A 19,441-nucleotide genomic window follows, 5' to 3' on the forward strand; every position below is an offset into this window, starting at 1 on the left:
TAGTCATATAAGTCATTACTACTCATTATTAGTAATTTCTAATCAATTGTGGCCGTTACAAGCCGTAATTAGACATACTGGTCATTTCAGAGTCATTCGTAGTCATTATTAGTCATTAGTAGTCGTTATTAACCTCTACCAATCTCTATTATAACGTTATCATTCACTGTCACTATCAATCATTGTTCATTCTTTCTTCTGTCTTTAATCTGTCTTCGTATGGCGTGATGACGCTTCAGCGGATACTCCAGCGGTCAGGTTAGCTGAAACAAACTTCGCCATGAGTCTAGAAAGGCTTTCACCTTAAAAAGAAAAAAAAAGAAACTAAGTTGAGAAATGCCGTGTACGCAAGGGCACGAGAAGATTTTAGAGGAAAAGTATGGCCACAATGCTCCAACCAAAATTGAATTTTGATGGGTGGTTCTGCTGTCTGCTCGCTCCTATAACTTGGCGCATTCAATTTGCTCGCCACCGAAATCCTGTGCTACACGCCAGCCTTCAAGAGAGCCGTACGGGGAACCTCCAGCTTCGTAAACGGGTAGCGCCATACGTCTACGAGGTAGACGGCGTGCGCTCACTTCGTCAGTGAGGCCGTGAGAAGCACCTTGCCTTCTTTGGTGCTCAGGAATCCACCATCTCTCTTCCTTGCGAGCGAAGAGACTTGGGGCTACATTTTAAGGAACCATTGTGACTCACCAGATTTCCTTATCAAAGAGCTCCGCACCCACTGCGACATTAACATCTCCTTCGTGGCACATGCCTCAAGTACGCCTCCAAATACCAGTGATTACGAAGAAAGGCAAGGTGTCATCAACAGTTCTAAATTAGCTTATGTTGTCGCTTTTATAGGAAGTTTATGCGCCGCGTACTCATTTACAAGTACAGCGCGGCCACATAGGCCAACACAACGCCCACCGTTCTAACACATCTGGTCATAGCTACGCTCCGACAGTCGCATATGACCACGTCCACAATACTTGGTTAGACTAAAAGGACATGCTCCCTACAAATCAGAAAAATAAATTGCCGGAGAGCTCATTTCCGGATGATTGTAGATGGTAATGCAACTAGCATTCGAGCAATGTAACGAGACTCCGTATTTCTGAAGTCGCGTTCATGCGAAATCTGTATCGGTCAAGCTGCGATTTCCGATGCTTCGGTTACAGGCGGCGCACTCCGGTATCGTCCCGCTTTGCCATGGCACTCGCTTGCCAAGGTCGCCCAAGAGCACGGCCGTATGACGAAGACTGCACGATCCGAAAGCAGTGACGATGAGGGAATGACGAAGAAGGAATGACGTCGATGGAACGCACAAAGACAATGACGATGACAACGACTTGACGACAATTAGACGACAATTCCTGAATGGTGGCGATGCTATAGAGACAACAGTGTGACAACGACGGCGACGTGAACACAATGGGATGGCGACGAGTGCCTGAATACGATGACATGATGACGATGGTATGACAACGATGTTATGACAAAAGCAATTTAATAGGCTCAGTCTCGCGACGATGGAATTACGAATATGGCATGACAATTAACGGCGGCATAATAACTGTGTAATGACAACAACATGATAAGGATATAATGACGAAAAGGGAACGACGCTGATGGATCGGAAAATGTGGTATAAATTGACGATGGCATTACGATGATGGCATGAGGTTTCTCAGGTGATGAGACTAGAAAACAAATGCGTGAAGACAACTTAATGACGAGTCACATGTCGAAGAATGACGACGGTGAACGAACGGGGCATCACAACGACGGTAAGACAATGATTGCATAATGACGACTCTATACGAGGACAAAGGCGGGACTACGACCACAATACAAAGCCTGTATTATGACGATGGTGTGTCGATGTTGGCATGGCGACGACAGCATCCAGAGAGTCGGATGACTAAGCTGGACTAACAAAGACGGCATCCCGAGGGTGGCGGCACAACAAATGCATGACTACTTTATGACGACGATGATGTGACTGACAACGACGACATGACATGAGTGAGAAATCGAAGAGCGACGAGGATGACAGTCCGTGACAGCAAAAAGATCATGGTATTAGAGTGAACACATGTTGACAACTGCATGACGACCAGGAGATGACAACAGCATAAGGACAATGATATGACGAGTCTATGACGACAATGACTGAACGATGACTGCATTGCGAAGCCTGTATGACAATGTTGGCGTGACGACGACCGCATGAAGAGAGCCGGATGACGATGCTGGACTAACAACGACGGAATCCCGACGTTGGTGTGACAACGAATGCATGACTACGGTATGACGACGATGATATGACGACGACGGCATGACATGAGTGAGATGTCGAACAGCGACGACGATGAACGATGAACATATATATATATATATATATATATATATATATATATATATGCATCTCCAATAGCGCAGTCTGATACATACGAACGAAGGTTGCATAACCCGACACATCCTGCAGTCGCAAGAAGTATTCTCTGCATTGTGTCCAAGACTGAACTAACTGTCAGGTAAACCAGCCAGCTAGTGTGTGTTCAGAGCACGACTGGATACACTGATTTGATGCAAACTGTAATGTTTGATTCTGTATTTTAAGTCTTGGTTGAGCTGTTCAAAGTACTAGGATTAGGACTGTGAAACAACAAGGAAGCTTCAGAGCCCCCCCTCCCCCATTGTGAGACAGCAACACTGTATATTTAACTCACCCCGCCTAAATCAGCTTAGATACTACCCTTATTCGGTCATCGCGACGCGTATAGTCGTGTAGAACACTAATTTGTTTTAGGTGATGCCTCAGCGCACCAGCTCAAAGTACCAATGCCGTACATGAGATATAAACTTAAGGCAACACTGCGCATAATTCTGGGTCTGCACAAAAGCTTAGGAATAAACCAGCAGGGAACAACTTCCCTGCTGTTTTATAGCATTGCTTTATTCCTAACCGAAATACTGCTATAACGCAGCAGAGACGTTAAGACTAAGTGTCGTAAATGTCTACGTTATTTGAAAAGATTATCCGCTTGAGGCTGCGAACTGAAAGTTAACTACGGCCGATCTTTCGACATAACATTCTTGTAAAGTGCCGCTCAGTGAAGTACGCGTGTAACTACGCCATGATGCATGGGTGGACTTCAAAGACTGTAGGCCTATACAACTGGTTACAATATAAGAATGCTGCGATAACATCTAAGAGCGTGTGAGGTGTACCTGTACTTAACGTTGCGGTTACCCATACCTTTTAATTTTCAGATGCGCAATATTGTGAGAATATGGTCCTTTAATAAAGATTACTTCAGCAATTGTTTACTACGTAACTTCTAACTTATAGGCACACTAACTTCTCAGAATATGCTCCTTTATTACACTTTACCCTTCTAAGAGTGTGTATGAGGCAAGTGATGAGACGTGTCCTATCAACATCGTACGCACGCAGCCTCTTCACCAGGCACACTAGCGCCCACAATGCTCGTCGTGCCAGCGGTAAAAGGTTCAGCGCTGCCTGCGCTACACTTTAGAGCCGGTTTAGTGTCGGTTGACAGTGCGTCTATTAAGCTTTGACATTTCGGCGGGCAGACGCACTGTGCCCGTCACATGACCTTCCAACACCGAAGTGCTCACCACGCATGCGCTGCCTTCGATGTCCTGGCCGTACGATGATGTGCTCCAGCAGCGTGAGCGCATCTCGAGTATCCATGTAGGGATATAATCGGTGTCGCAATAAGGGTCGCATTGGTAGAGGATAAGGGTGTACGTTGCAGTCTGTGCGCAACGGTTTTGTTATTCGTCCTCACACGAATATAATCTGGGAAATTGAGTTTTCAACAATACCGAAAAATCAGGTTGAATCAAGAGAGTTGCAAGGATAGTGCATAATATATGACCTAGTAATGTTCAGCTGGTGGCTAATTCTTCGGGGCAGCTATTCCTGGGTGGTGCCTTGTTGCCATGTTTGTGCTGCGGAACAGTTTCTTGTGTGTGTGTGTGTGTGTGCCCTATTCAAATGGAACTCCGCAGGGGCGTCTGCGTCAGCAGGCGTTTGGTGTGTTGCGACACCACGTACCCGAGCACACGAGGGTTGGACCCTCCCGCGTGTAGCCGTGCGCGGCTTAGCCGTGTCCGGGGAAAGGGGGATCCTGGGGGTTGAGCCGATGCCGGGTGTTCGGACCTTTAAGGCCCCCCGGTCGAGGCAACAGAACTCTTTGGCCGCTGCTTCACGTAGACAGCACCCCTGGAGTGACCCACCCGGGGGAAATCGGCAGTCGCCTCTTCCTGTCTCTCTCTTCTGAAGTCTTCGTCTTTATCTCTAACTTTTTTATCTTTCCTGTCTTCTTCTCTCTTCCATTTACTTCCTTCTTCCACGGCGGCAAGGGTTAACCTTGTGTGGCTATCCTACCTTGGGTACACCATATTTGGTTATAGTGACGGCGTACGGCTGGAGTTGTGCAGGCTTGGACACAAGCTCTGCCGCATCCCCTCATTGGGCTCCGTGGTGGGCGGTCGGCGCTGTGGCCTAACACACACACTTTCCTATGGCAGCTCAAATCTCTGTTGTCCATGATCGGCGTCTGAAAAGATGCCGCACCGAAGAACCATTTCAATTGTCCTTTCGAAGCAACGCTCCATCTTTCCCCAAATACTATGTAGTCCACAGTGAAGGGAACACACCTGTTAGAAAGCTCTCCCCATTCCTGGTAGCCATATGCCTGAAAAATAAAATCGGACCGACATACAAAGCCTCCAAAATGTATAGCGGGGACCTCCTCCTAGAACTGAATAATAAAGATCAAGTAGATAAGCTGTCTGAACTTACCAGTATTGGCGAGGCGACAGTGACTGTTTCAGCCCACAGAACACTCAATAGAATGAGGGGAGTAATATCTGAAGAAGACTTTATTGGATTAAGCGACGAGGAACTGCTGGAAGGTTTCCAGGAACAAAATGTTACCAAAGTACAGAGAATAGTGATCCGCAGAAACGATCAAGAAATCCCCACCAAACACGTTATACTCACCTTCGGAACAAGCGTAATGCCTACCTCACTCGATGCAGGTTATGTTAAAGTCAATGTGAAACAATATATACCAAACCCCTGACGATGTTTCAAGTGCCAAAGGTTTGGACACGCTTCACATGCATGCCGAGGACAAACAACTTGTGCTAAATGTAGCTCCAACGAACACCAATCTGAGAATTGCACCTCTTCCCCACATTGTGTTAACTGTAAGGGAGATCACCCGGCTTATTCGCGGTCCTGTCCTTGCTCGAAAAAGAAAAAGTCATTGCTCTAACTGTAAAAGAAGAAATTTCGTTCTTTGAAGCCCGAGAGCGGCTATCGTATCTTCCGTGAAGAAGTTATGCCGATGTGACGCAGGCGGGGGCAGCGTCACAGAGGCCTCCGGAGTCCTCCGAGCCCACGCGCAGTGGTGCCGCAGTGACTCCTCCCGCCCCCGTGGTGGAAGCAGTCAGTACTGCTCCAACCTCTTCGACGGCCCTGCAGACACCAGTCCCGCAGGGCCCTAAAATCAAACGAACCCCTAGGCCCGAGGCACGTGTCTCGGCGCCTAACTCTCGGTCCTCCAGCGCCTCAGAGAGAGCGATAGAGGTCGACCCAAAAACCCCGGTGTCATTGACGCCGAAGGACAAGCGCTCTCTCCAGCGCGGTAAGAGGGACAAAATCCCAATAACAACTCAAAATAAGAAAGCGTTAACCTAAAGACTATTGCTCATTTGTATTAGCCTTTTTATCCTTGTCACCTATAATCCCACCTCTTAGTTTTCCGTTGTGCCATTTCTGACCTTTCAATTTCAATACGGCTTGTGTTATCCATTGGAATTGTAGAGGGCTTTTACACAACTTAGGTGACATCAAAGACTTGTTAAGTAACTTCTCGCCTGCGGCCTTGCGCTTACAAGAAACAAACTTAGGCGAAAAGCAAAAAAAGACATTTTAAAAGCCTTTACTGTTGTACGGCCGATCGTACTCAGGCGAACCGGCTTTCGGGTGGTGTAGTTATAGTTCTACAGAGCGGCATTGCAGCTAGAGAAGTTGCCATTATTACTCACTTGGAAGCCGTTGCTGTCACGGTTTTAGCACATAAAACCATTACCATTTGTTCAAAGTACATTCCACCACATTCACATTTTACTGTAGGAGATCTGGAGTTACTTTTAAAGCAGCTACCCAAACCTTTTTTAATAGCAGGTAATTTTAACGCTCATAACATATTATGGGGTAGCAAAACAACTGACACCAGGGGACAAATACTTGAAGATTTTATCCTGACTAACGAAATATGCCTTTTAAACACTGGTGCGCCAACCTACTGCTCCCCAAGCACAGGAGCTATGAGCTGTCTTGATCTGGCGCGGTGCACTCCATCTCTGTTGATCGATTTTAAATGGAGTGTTATTAACAATCCTTATGGTACTGATCATATGCCTGGCATTATTAAAAAAACATCTCCTTTCCCTACAGTACCATTAGGACCACACCGTTGGAAACTACATCTAGCACACTGGCCTCTCTTCAGCGAGAAGGCCAGTCTTGATCACATATCAGATGGTCAAACAATAGACTAAATGAATGAAAAGATTATTGCCTCCATACTTGCTGCAGCAGAAGAGACGATCCCACAATCCTCCGGCTTCTTAAGGAAAAAACTAAAACCCTGGTGGACAAATGAATGCACCCAAACTAAAAAAGCACAAAACAAAGCATGGGGTATCTTTCGGCGATATCCAACTCAAGATAACCTCCTGTATTTCAAAAAAGCAAAGGCGAAAGCCAAGTACACGCGTAGGCAAGCCGAAAGACAGTCTTGGCAAACGTATGTATCCTCCATCAATAGCTCGATAACATCCAAAAGAATGTGGGATCAGCTTCGTAAGTTTAGAAGCGAGTACGCTCCGTATACGATCCCCATACTCTCATCTCCAGGTACACAAACGAATTTAAAAGATCAAGCAGACATATTAGGGCAGCATTTCCATAACATATCAAACTCACTTAAATACTCCACTGAATTTCAAAAGTATAAATAATCTGCAGAACAACAAAAGCTTCCGACAGCAGGAAGTTCCGAGAAAGCATATATTGCCCCCTTAACACTTCCCGGAATCAACAGAGTACTCACTACTGGCAAAAAAAAAACAGCACCAGGTCCGGACAGAATACAATACACAATGCTCGCACACCTATCTTCAAAAGCAGTTAAGACATTGCTCCGCTTTTTTAACATAATCTGGGAAACAGGAAAAATGCCAAATGAGTGGAAAAAAGCCATTATAATCCCTTTCTTGAAAGCTGGGAAACATCCTACAACAGATACCAGCTAAAGACCTATAGCACTCACAAGCTGTCTTGCCAAGTCCTATGAAGCCATTATAAACATCAGATTGGCATACGTCCTCGAAACTGAGAACCTGCTCGATAATCATCACTGTGGGTACAAGAAAGGCTGTTCTACAACAGATCATCTAGTTCGGTTAGAACACGAGATACGTGCGGCCTTTCTGCACAAGCAATATTGTCTCACAGTTTTCTTTCATCTTGAAAAGGCGTACGACACAACATGGAGGCTCGGTATTTTAAGGGATTTAGTGGACTTAGGGATCCGCGGCAGAATGCTTAAATGTCTAGCTGATTTCATGTCCGATCGAACATTCCAAGTTCGTTTAGGAACGGTGCTGTCCAGCGTCTTCAAATTCCATGTCGTGCATCGAACATGGCAACCTGCGAACGGCAAATTCAAATTACATCACACAAACTAACGCAGTGGGCATCTGAAAACGGCTTTCGCTTCTCAAGTGAAAAAACGATTAGTGTTGTCTTTACACAAAAAAGAGGCCTACAACCAGATCCCATCCTTAAACTACAGGATGCCACACTACCCGTGAAACAAGAACACAAGTTTCTTGGTGTTCTGTTTGATAAAAAGTTAAACTTCCTCGCACACATCAATAGTATTAAAATAAAAGCGAACAATCCACATAACATTCTAAAAATCCTCTCCCGGAAACGGTGGGGCTCTGACCGTAAAATCCTGCTACACATCTACCGCACTTTGGTGCGTAGCATATTAGACTACGGTAGCATTACATATGGTTCAGCCAGACTATCTCACGTCCGACGACTTGATCCAGTGAATAACCTAGGACTACGACTGGCATGCGGTGCTTACAGAACATCACCTATACAGAGCTTACATGTTGAATATAATGAGCCTCCTTTACAGCATCGCAGAGCGCTACTAACTTTTTCTTACATACTCAGAATCCGATCCTCACCACAACACATATGCTACAACATCGTCACACAGTGCAGCTCACGCTTACATTACACAAATAAACTAAACATGATTAGGCCGCTTATCTTGCAATACGAGGGATACTGTCGGGATTATGACATCCCTCGGGAAGTCCTCCAGGTTGCCAGAGAGCCAGAACGTTTACCCCCGTGGTGGGATTTCATAGCGTTATGTGATTGGACACTAACACATTTAAAGAAAAGAGACATACCACAACAACACATTATACAAGAATTCCGCGCTCTTCAAGACAAGTTTATAAACTACATAGAATTTTATACTTACGGCTCTAAAACGGAAAAACAGGTGGGTGTAGGGGCCGTAACAGAAAATTGGGAAAAAAGTATTCGATTACCTCAGCATGCCTCTGTCTATACAGCCGAAGTATACGCAATATGGACGGTAGTTCAAAAGATCATTGCTGAGAAACTTGACAACAGTCATATACACAGATTCATTAAGCGTACTGAAGGCTCTGCACATGAAATATTAAAGTGAACCCTTGTTAGGCGATATTTTGAATGCATTAACGTCGAACAAATATGGCAGATCAATTAAGTTTTGCTGGGTAGCAAGCCATGTTGGAATATTGGGTAACGAAGCAGCGGATAGATGCGCATCAATGGCAGCGCACAAAAACATTCAAAATACAGCACTTCCATATTAAGACAGTGTCAATGCGATTCGGAAGGCCTTGACGTCAAAATAGCAACGCGATTGGGACACTTGTTTAAGTAACAAGCTTCATCTAATTAAACCTGTAATTGGCGAGTGGAAATTATGCAGTCACCAGCAACGATTCTACGAGGTGATCTTGTGTTGACTTCGCATTGTACACACACATCTGACGCACAATTTTCTTCTCCGAAAAGGAAATCCGCCAACCTTCGAAAAATGTAATGAAGCTCTTACAGTCATGCACATCTTAATAACATGCCCACGCATCGATACACTCCGACGGAGGTTTTTACACAGCCTGTATAATTTGCACATTCCATTACACCCTGCCCTATTACTAGCAGATGACCCCCTAGTGCCATTTCCTAACCTCTTCGACTTTTTAGAAAAAACTGGTTATTTACACCAACTATAATGTAATGCAGGTTTACCTGCCCTAACGCTCCATTTTACTTTGTCTTGTGACGGGCGCAGCATGGCCTTAGTTGCCTCTGTGCCACTGAACCCAAACTAACTAACTATTATATGGAAGAGCAAATGCTTGAAGTACTTGTTCACTACCAGGGGCGTATCCAGGGGGGGGGGGGCTTATGGGGCTTCAGCCCCCTCCCCCCAAGAACATTTTTCGTCCTGTCATGCGCCACCGACCAAAGCAACCCCCGGCGGCGGAAATCATTCTGGATTTCCTCTAGAATGACCTTTTCACGCTTACATATCAGTGCGAACATAGAGAAATTGGGCTGGATCCCGCGGCAACGCACATGCACCGAGTCACATAACGCAAGGAGCACCATCCGAGCACAAAGTTCCAAGGGCGTTTCATGGCAAGCGGGCTCATCGCGGTATCTCGCAGAGGCCGCGGACTCTACGGAGTGCATTGATTTCAGTTCTGAAACTTTTTCGGTATAAAGTTCTCATAAACTTTTCATGCGAAAGGTACGCTGACATTTCCAAAGTCGTGTTTTAGATTTTCAATTTCGGAACCTTGTACGTTTAATGTTGTTATAAACATTTGATACCAAAATTGCATTGACTTTTCTAAACTCGTAAATCTGACCATACGGCGATACAACTAGACAAGCCAAATCAAGACATTATCCGACAAGTTGACAAAGTACGCAGCGAGGTCCGATGAGACGAAGCGTTGGGGTGGTCCATTTTTGTCGGCATGTCACAGAAAAGAATATCAGCATTTCCTTCACCAGCGTCAAAGCATCCATGTCAAGACACCAAAGCCAGCAAACGTAACTATGTTCTGATTTATTTTTCTATTTTGACTTTTTTTTCGCGAGGGCACGTTGAGCCTCTTATATATCTTTTTTTTTTGGTTCTCGCTCCCGCCGGCTGCCGGAGCCTACGAGAGTGAATGCGTTTTTCTCGTGTTGCCCCGACCCCCGCGCGCGCGCACTACGATTCGTGTTCGTTTTCCTCTGGCCAACTGTATTTTCGCCTGCCAGAGTTTTGGATGCTTTCTGGCTAGCAGACAAGAAAAATAAACAATGCATGGTCGCTCGCCGCCATCACTGCGTGGACTCGCACGGGCCCGCAGGTCCTACAAACCTTGAGGTTCCAAGCTATAACGCGAACCCAAGAAACCTGTTGGACAGTTCGTCACGTCCAGGACAGGTATCTCGTTGCCCCTATACCGCGCAACAAGGACCCTAACCTACACTCCGGCAGGAGGAGAGCAAGGGCCCAGTACATGGGGAAAGCATTCAGGCCCAATTCCATGGCCCGTTTTACGGACGCCGCCATGTATGGGACGAACAACAAGGGCGCAGTGGCAGAGGTATGCGACCACCGATGCCACGTTACCTCCGCTGTATCGACCCTCCCCTGCACGAGCATGGAAGCCGAACAGCTGGCCAACTGCGTTAGCCATCCGCGAAGGCCAACACGCAAACAAACCACTGACGATCCTCACGGATTCCCAGCGGGCCTGCCGGTACTCGAAGGATGCGGGGACTCGAAGGATTGCAACGCGTTCGCTTGAGCGCAACCGCTCCGGGAAATTTTGTCTCTCTAGTGTACGATACTGAGAAGTACGCGTACGGTTCTCTGTGGACCAAGCGTCTCACGTTTTCTTCGACATTCCTTCGGTAGCCACATTAGGTGCCCAAAGTAGGCATTCGAATGTGGCCAACATGCTTTCCTTTGCGTTTTTTCAAGTCCGTGCCACGCCTCGCAAAAGCAAAAAAATATATTGTGGCGGGGCAGCAAATTGTCGCATAGTGAAAGTTCGATTTTGTTACTCCGTCTTACTTTGCGGAAGTTAATGGGCTACAGGACGGTTCAGTTTCCGGATACTCTTAATATATTATTGCGATAGCAATTATACGGACACTCCAGGCACATTCCTGCCGAAGCCGTCACCCTCATGTTCCGTATGAAGTCCAAGGGCGATATCACCATGACCGCGCGCCACATGCTGCATGTGCTAGTGAAAGCGTAAGGGGGGGGGGGGGAGGTGGCATGGGTGAGCCGACAATGGTGGCTCAGTCTTGTGCGCTCAAGAGAGAAAAGGGGGAGGAAGCGCACCGCTTCCTGTCACGCGCGATACACCAGGGGGAGTGCATCAGGGAGGAGCTGTGATCAGTGAATCTGTGGTTGCGCAACATGTTTATTTGCCTTGTTTGATGCATTACATACAGTGACTTTTTCTTAGATACGTAGATTTATTTGAGACTTATACATATATTTAGATATCTTGTTGCGAGGTTATGTGTATGCGCATGCAGCAAACCTTGTTTCCAGTGCTACTTTTTATCCTTTATCAAAATGTACCTTCGAATTTGTAGATTCTATTGTGCCTTCGCATTTCTTATGCACGCGGGCGAATCAAATGAACGTGAGTTTATCCACCCCGTGCAATAATGGTTCAGTTCAATTTGTGCGAGCTATGCATGTAGAACACAGGCATCACTAATGTACAAAAGAGACACGCAGGTGAGAGGATAAAGGTTCCTTAATGCTCTCATACATTGGGTTGAACATGGTTGCGTGACATAATGGAAACTCCCAATGTTAAGCAACGTGGTGTCGTGAGGTTTCTGACGGCTGAAGGGGCTTCCCAAAAGATGTTTCCCAGAGGTGTTTCCCGTATGGCTGTCATGCACGTTGAACATTGCATCTTATTGGCCACTGTGAAGCGTTCGAGCAAACGGTTCAAAGAAGGACGTGAAAGTTGCAAGGACGATTCGAAACCGGGCCAAAGCCACCGTGCAATCACACCCAACACTATTTCAAATGCTTATGAGCTGATTAGACAAGAACGGAGGTTAATCATAGATGAATTGGCAAGGCATGTGAACATCAGTCGCGGTTCGCGTAACACCAAATTTCATCAACATCACGGTTATCGGCTCTTGTGTGTGCAATGGATGCCCAAGATATTGAACCACCGCCAGAAGAACTAGAAGGTTCAGCGCTGCCTTGACTCATCTGATCCGGTATCACAATGAGGGCGATGACTTCCTGTCTGCAACAGAGACCGGGGACGAATCATGGTGCCGCTACTAGCAGCCTGAAAGACGACGGCAAAACTTGCAGTGGAAACAATCGACTTAACCACCGCCAATTAAAGCAAAGGCTGTCATTCCCACCGGTAACGTGTTGACTTTTCTATTTCGATAGTCAAGAGCCATTAGTAAACGAATTTGTTAAACCTGGAGAGACTATCGATCGCTTCCAATACTCTGAAACGCCGCATAGGCTGCATGTCGCAATCAAGAACAAACGACGTGGAAAATTGAGCAATGGGGTCATGTTGCTCTACGACAATACCCGTCAGCATGTCACTGATGTGGCTAATACAAGAATGGCAAAGTTCAAGTGAGAAAAGCTGCAACATCCGTCATACAGCTCAGACTTGTTGCCTTGCGACTGAACATTTGAAGCTTCTGAAAGAACAGCTCAAGGTAACCAGATTCGTGTCGGATGGCGGCGTAAAACAGTCAGTTACAGTCTTTTTGAAGCAGCAACCCAAGCAGTTTCATGAGACGGGAATCGCGCGACTCGTTAATCAGTGGGACAAACGTCTAAATACTCATGGAGACTACTTTGCTTTCAACATAAATTACCCCGTTTGTCATATATTCGCATTTGCTCACTTTCATTTCACTCGCCCTCGTATATTTTGCAGAACTGCTTTTTATATGTGCTGTCTGTTATGACTATAATTTCATTGCAATTACTCACAATTCACGACCGATGAAAGCTGCTCCTGCGGGATAAATTGTAACCCTGAAAAGCGTCCTTCAGACCTTTCCGTGGTCGTTGTATGTGTACAAAGATGTAAACAAGGTTCTTCAATGACGAAGTTTCATTAAAGGAGTTGTCCTCAGCGTGTTTATTTCATGGCCTTTACATTTTTCTTATCAGTGACATGCGCTGCTTTGCTGGTTTCAAACTGATATTGTTCTAAAGTTCGTGTGATATTTTCTTTACTTATTGAACAGACAAAAAACATGGAAGCATTAATATCAGCTATTTCGGGCACAATTCTTGACAGATGCAAGCATGTTCTTTTATGAAAAAATACATATTTTACTTGACAGGGCGTAGCGTTCAAGAATTCGGTTGTAGCATTTTTGGCAACGGCAATGCAGTTATTATTACTGTATTTGATCCCTCGACTAGTTCTACAGCGAGGAGGTCGAGCTGCAACGTGAGCCTCCCCCGGACGAAAGTTCTGGCTACGCCACTGTTCACTATCAAATTCCAATCATGTTATAAGTAGCTTACGTACCACGCTACTTATCAACTCAGAAATCGCTGTAAACCAGTAAACGAGGTCAATGTGCCGGTATCTGTTGGTTTCAGGGGCTGATCACTCCCAATGAAATTGGAGAAAGTACCACCAGTGTACCAGTGGCTCACGGCGACGAGACCGTGGGTTTCTATAATGAGAAATTCAGCCCACGAGAAGGAGCGCTGAAAGCCATTCCGGAAATATCTGATCGCGCCTCGAAAAACCAGATAGGCAAACTGGCTGATGTTGCAGAACTGCACTCCCTCCAGTCGGCTGACAGCAAGTGCTTCCAGCTCTCCGGATACGATTCGACGATCGCCATCCAAGTGTCGTTCGGAGATTCAGTGGGAAGCGACGCAGTCAAACCGATCACTGTGAGTATAGGATGTTAACCCCATAGGAAACATCAAAATAATCCAGAGGCAGCCACAGTTTTCGAGCCTATATTGCTTATTTATTTTCACCCGGATAAAATGCCTTACTGCGCTCTGCAAAGTTGGCAGTGCATAAAATTGTGAGCGAATGAATGTTACAAAAAATGCGAGCAGTTACCAGGACTTCATTGCTTGCGAATCGTTTGCTTTCCTCATTTACGGCGTAGCAAAATATGAGACCTCATTGAACGCTATTGTTACGGTTGGCACGGAGGCTTTGTATAAAGTGTAACCTTTCAGATGCCTCTTTTCCTTTTGAACGGCCAAAGTGCGCGGAATATTCTTGCTCGTCTGATCGGAATTCCTCTACAGTGCTTGTTTCCATTGCAGGCATTGAGTGAAAGCTCCTACCACGTATGATGATAATGCAGCTACAACGAGCAGACTCGTTTAACTCCGCAGTTGTCGGACGAATTGCTGCCTTGCTGGTTTATTACTGGTGTGCTTATCGCAAAATATCTTATAGTTGCTTGGTAATTATCTACGCAATAGGGCACCCAAACTAAGGGTGCAATTCGACATTACATAATTTATGCGGTCTCTAACAGCGAGAATAGAACAATTTGCTTCAACGAAAAGCACCATCTGGTCTTTGGTAAAGCGCTGCACCAAAAGAACAGTGCTGGCTTTTTGGTGTGTTGATCAGTCGTCAAGTGCTGCCGGCGAAGCAAAGAGCCGCGACAACAACTCCGAAGTGAAGTAAGCTGCATGAATTGAAAATAAAGTTCAGAGACTAATAGCCTTGCAAAAGAAGTATTTTTAGCCGAAAAATAACGAGCAGAAGAGGATAAAGTCTATTGGTAAGTGACACTTCCGATACGCGACTAAGAGCCGTCTTATTCCGAGTGCAGCGCCAAGACACCGTGGGTAAGACAACTCTCAGACACCACCTTGAATTTTCTGCGTTTTATATTCTTGAGGTCAAAGATTTCAAGAAAAATATCTGTTGACCAGTAACTACGCTGTCGGTGTGCTAGGATTAGACGTACTGCATTCGAAAAGAGGCGAACGAATCTATCGACTGAGTTTCCATCACATTGTGAATATAGTTGTGAACCCCGACATCACAGGCACCTATAGAATCCGGGACTTCGCAAGAACGTTACGAATTCTACATGATCCGCTATGGTTCAGGCCTCGTCGCTGTTCCGCACAGTCGCACTTAAGGGTTCGCTGGTTTCGCTTTGGCCATTCAATTCCTGTAATCAACCTATCACTTTCTGCCAAACAGATGGGACCGGGCTTTTGACAGAGCAATTCACCAATCTAAACTCGTTTAGTCTTGCTTTGATTCCTGCCATTACACTATCTTATTTATTTGTTATAATCTACAGAGCAAATTATATCTTTGTCTCTGTATCTGCTTGTGTGTGTTAGCATATGTTCCTCGTTTGGGGCAATTGTTTCGTGTTTAATTGGGCTTTTTCATTCGCGCATTTCCCTTTTCTAATCGTATATTGGTTCCGTTTTCAATCCCGAGAAAATATTTTGTTCACCATTCTATTTTGTGTGGCTTAATCATGTTCCGACTTTTGAATGGTCGCCAAAAGGGCCTGCAATGACATGTAAAATAAATAAAAACGTAACAATAAAACACAACAGACGCTAATGACGCAACGGCAGGGCGAAGTCCTAAAAGCATTTTCTTCTGCTGGAACAAAATATGCCTACGTGCGTAATCAAGAAAGGTTATAATGCCTACCTTAAAATTTTTATTACATGGGTATTTTTTCCTTATCTTGAGTAAGATCTTTATTATGTCTGTGTTTATTTATCGTTTTTGCGCACCCTTGCTAATATTACTTATTCCTTTCCACAGACGCGTCTCTTTGTCTGTGATTTTTTTTTCAATATGCTCTGTAGGGGTACTTTAATTCAGAGCCTTCTCCATTGTGTTGATGAAAACAGGATGTTGCTGAGTTGTTTTGAACTGTCAATGAATTTGCATCACTTGGTTTTGCAGGTTATGTCAGAAAGCGAAAGCTTCGTGGGAACTCTGGAGAAAACATTCATTATTGATGGCGACATTGGAAACAACACAGTCGTTACTGTGAGCTGCGCCTCCGGTCAAAGCTGTCCACTCTCGGTGCAGCTTGTTGATCCCGCCGGAAAAAAGTGTCAAAACTGTATTGAAGATAACACTGACCTCAAAAAAATGCTCACCATACCCAGCCCTGCACAGGTAAGGCTGCATCCTGAGAAACCAGGACTGGGATAATCGTGACATTAGTTTGTTTCGATTGTATTAATTTCTTACCAGCTGGCCCTCATGGCCTGCCGATCATGGCGGTAGCGTGGGCGCAGGCACCTCTGACAATTCCGCAAGTGTGAAAAGGAAAATAATCTGAGTAAAAGTTACATTGTCCTGGCCCATGTTCAGATACATTTGTTTTAATGTCTGTCTAAAATGGGGCTGCAAGCTTGTTTGGCGCTCTCTCGCAGAGGCGTTTTAAGGTAATTTGTCTCCCCAACGAAAGTCAAACTAATGCGCCCCTCTCGACTCTGGCACCAAATTTATGGGTATCATGTTGAAAAATTCAAACATAACTTTCTGACACATTATTACTAATTGTAACGAAAAAAACCTACATTTTCGGGTATCGTTTTTATTAATTCGTCCACAATTAGCCACAAAACACGACAGAATAAAAAGAAGAAATGAATGTTTTAAAAGTGATAAATAATGGAAATAGTGCGAGGCGTGGGGCAAAGTAAGAATCTCCAAAAACGAAAGGCAAGGAAAATTGGGTATAGCATGGGCCGCATTGATCGGTGGCAGGCAACTATTTTGCATGTAACATGAAATTAATGTATGAAATCTAAAGATTTATTTTTCATTGGATAAGAAAGTTGTACTTACTACTATTCGCGAAAAAAGAACATCACGTAGGTACTATGCAATGTATAGGAAATATACTATGTGAACTATATTCGTCGAATCAACATGTACTCTACCACGTTTCTGCTATAGTGCTGTCTAAAAGTTTCCGAAAACCCGTCACCGCGAGCAAGGTGTAGCGCCCCACTTTTGCCAGCAATTTCTTAGAAGTGCCACACAGAACAATTACAAACTCTGCATGCCTGTCAGAACTCATCTTTGGTGAAATGTCGCCTCGAAGTTTTTGCTGGCACATTATAAGGTACCCGATCACTTGACCAAATTCACGGTGCTTCAGTTCTGCGAATTCAGTGCGCATGTGCGCAAGAAGTTGTTGTAAAGACTGAATATGTTTTAGATGAAGGCTCATAATAGAACGTACATGACGTGCACAAGAATACGCCTTTTTAAACCTCGGAATCAAGAAATATTTCGCGGAAGAAAGATGAACACCTGGCAGCTAGTCGTTATTATTACTGGCACAGACGATCGCAAGTCGGCCCTTTCATTAGCGTTGACGTAATATCGTCGATAGACACGCCGGATATGTAGGTTCAGTACCTGATCAATGATTCTGTAAAGCTTTTTTTGTCGGCGCCAGTTTACCAGACTTGGCGAAAACCTTTTTCGCCGCTTACAGCTGACATGAAAGATTACAGGAAGAAGTGCGGCCTCGCTGCTGCCGGGCAGTCACGTCCGTGGGGACATCGGGTCACGTGGTTTAGGTGCGTTTATTGTGCTGTTCTGACATGTGAAACAGGTAAAAACATCGCACTAAACGTACTGATGCGGATGAGCCGGTTGTCCAACAGGTGCGACCGCCGGGCAGTTGTAAGGAAGCGTTGCTAGCATTGATTTCCCATTGTCAGTTCTTAGTACGAAAAGTCTCTTTCGACATGACACAAATAGCAGCAAAAACACAAAAGAAACAGCCGCGACGTGGATTGGAACCATGCACCGCAACGTGAAAATCTGACTTTATCGCGACGCCGCCGCTGAGTCTCGCGTAGGTGCTCCTCCACTTGTAATATTAACCACCGCCTAAAACTGTTCGAGCTTTTACGCATTGCTGTTGTTGGTTTCGGCGTATGGAACGCCAATTCTTCCGCATTCTACATAGTTTCTGATTTTGCGTCTTATCGATATAGCATTTGCTGCACAACGCCATTTTCGTTGCAATTTCGAGCCCTGAGCCCCACTGGTTCTGATCGCCCTCACAGTGAACTACAGCACGTAGATTCTACCACTTTATTGATCAGCATCCGATGACTGGAAGGCATGCGAGTATGATGGGCAGCTCTGTATGCATCTTAGCCCCAGTTCACTCAAGCTAGTGTGAAGCGTTGCTGAATGCCGTTGCGGCACAGCTTTGTACTTTGGGAATCTCCCGCCTCCTTAAAAAGACAAAGTGGACTGTACACACTGTTGCGATTCAGGGTCCGAGCGGCCATTAAGGTGCCGTGGCTGGTGATGTGCCAGGTGCCAGGCGATGGAGAGGTACGGCGTGACGTCCAATAGATGAGAAAAAGGGTTTATTTACAAATTAACGTGATGAGAGTTTACACGTACGAGCACGAGTACGAGCACCAGTACGAGCATGTACAGCCCCCCCCCCCCCCCGCCGCCAAACACTAAAAATCCCCTTTTCAGCGCTTTTTATTTCTCCTTTCCATCATTTCGGAAATTCACTGTCCTTCTCGGCTACCCACAATCATCGAACCGTTCGCGGAATCCGCCCATTACGTTGCACCCTTCTTTCGGACTCCGCCTCCAACGTTGCACATTCGCCCGCTCCATACGAGGCAACGTCGTGGCAAACTGCAAACTTGATGTCGACGTCGTTTCCACGGAAGTCCTCGGCTTTGGCCCCTTTTATCAATTAGTGGGCCATTCGTAACGGTCCGCTTGTCAGGTTCAGGTAGAGTGATCTTCGCTGTACTCATTGCTTCCACGGAGGGCAGTGGGTTTTGACCACCTCCAAGTGAGCTCCTTTGTCCGCGCGTAGTAGTCTATGTCGCATCGAGTGTAGTCCAAGCGGGCTACACTTTCACTTTCATAGCTGCGCGCTCGCCTTCGGAGCCTTGTTAGTCGGGGAGGGATGCCGGGCACAGCAGTGCTAAACGCCAATCATAACAACGCGTACGTCCATCATGTGTTCAGACAATTCAGTCTCAAAAATGTGAACAGCTGTACGGCGCTTATCAAAGCCAGTTCATTTGACACTGTATTGACACTCCTGGAAGTCGCTTTGCCGTTTCAGCATACGAAAACGCTTTGCGATTGGCAAAAAAATTGCTTTGATATAATGAGTCGGACAGACCAGCGACATAGGAACGTTGACGCATGATCGCGATTCCAAGTTGTGGTAATGCGTAATACT

The 19,441-nt window shown here is 45.5% G+C and overlaps 1 protein-coding gene across 1 annotated transcript in view; it reads left to right on the forward strand.

Annotated features, from left to right (window-relative positions):
* LOC142558421 (calcium-activated chloride channel regulator 1-like) overlaps nucleotides 1-19,441 on the forward strand; it is an 81,899-nt gene that overhangs the window by 16,750 nt on the left and 45,708 nt on the right. The window contains exons 4-5 of the mRNA XM_075670556.1: nucleotides 13,821-14,123; nucleotides 16,147-16,365. Coding sequence (XP_075526671.1) covers nucleotides 13,821-14,123; nucleotides 16,147-16,365 — 522 coding nt within the window. The remainder of the gene's footprint in view (nucleotides 1-13,820; nucleotides 14,124-16,146; nucleotides 16,366-19,441) is intronic.

This window comes from Dermacentor variabilis, chromosome 9 (assembly GCF_050947875.1).
Source record: "Dermacentor variabilis isolate Ectoservices chromosome 9, ASM5094787v1, whole genome shotgun sequence".
Taxonomy (NCBI): Eukaryota; Metazoa; Arthropoda; class Arachnida; order Ixodida; family Ixodidae; genus Dermacentor; species Dermacentor variabilis.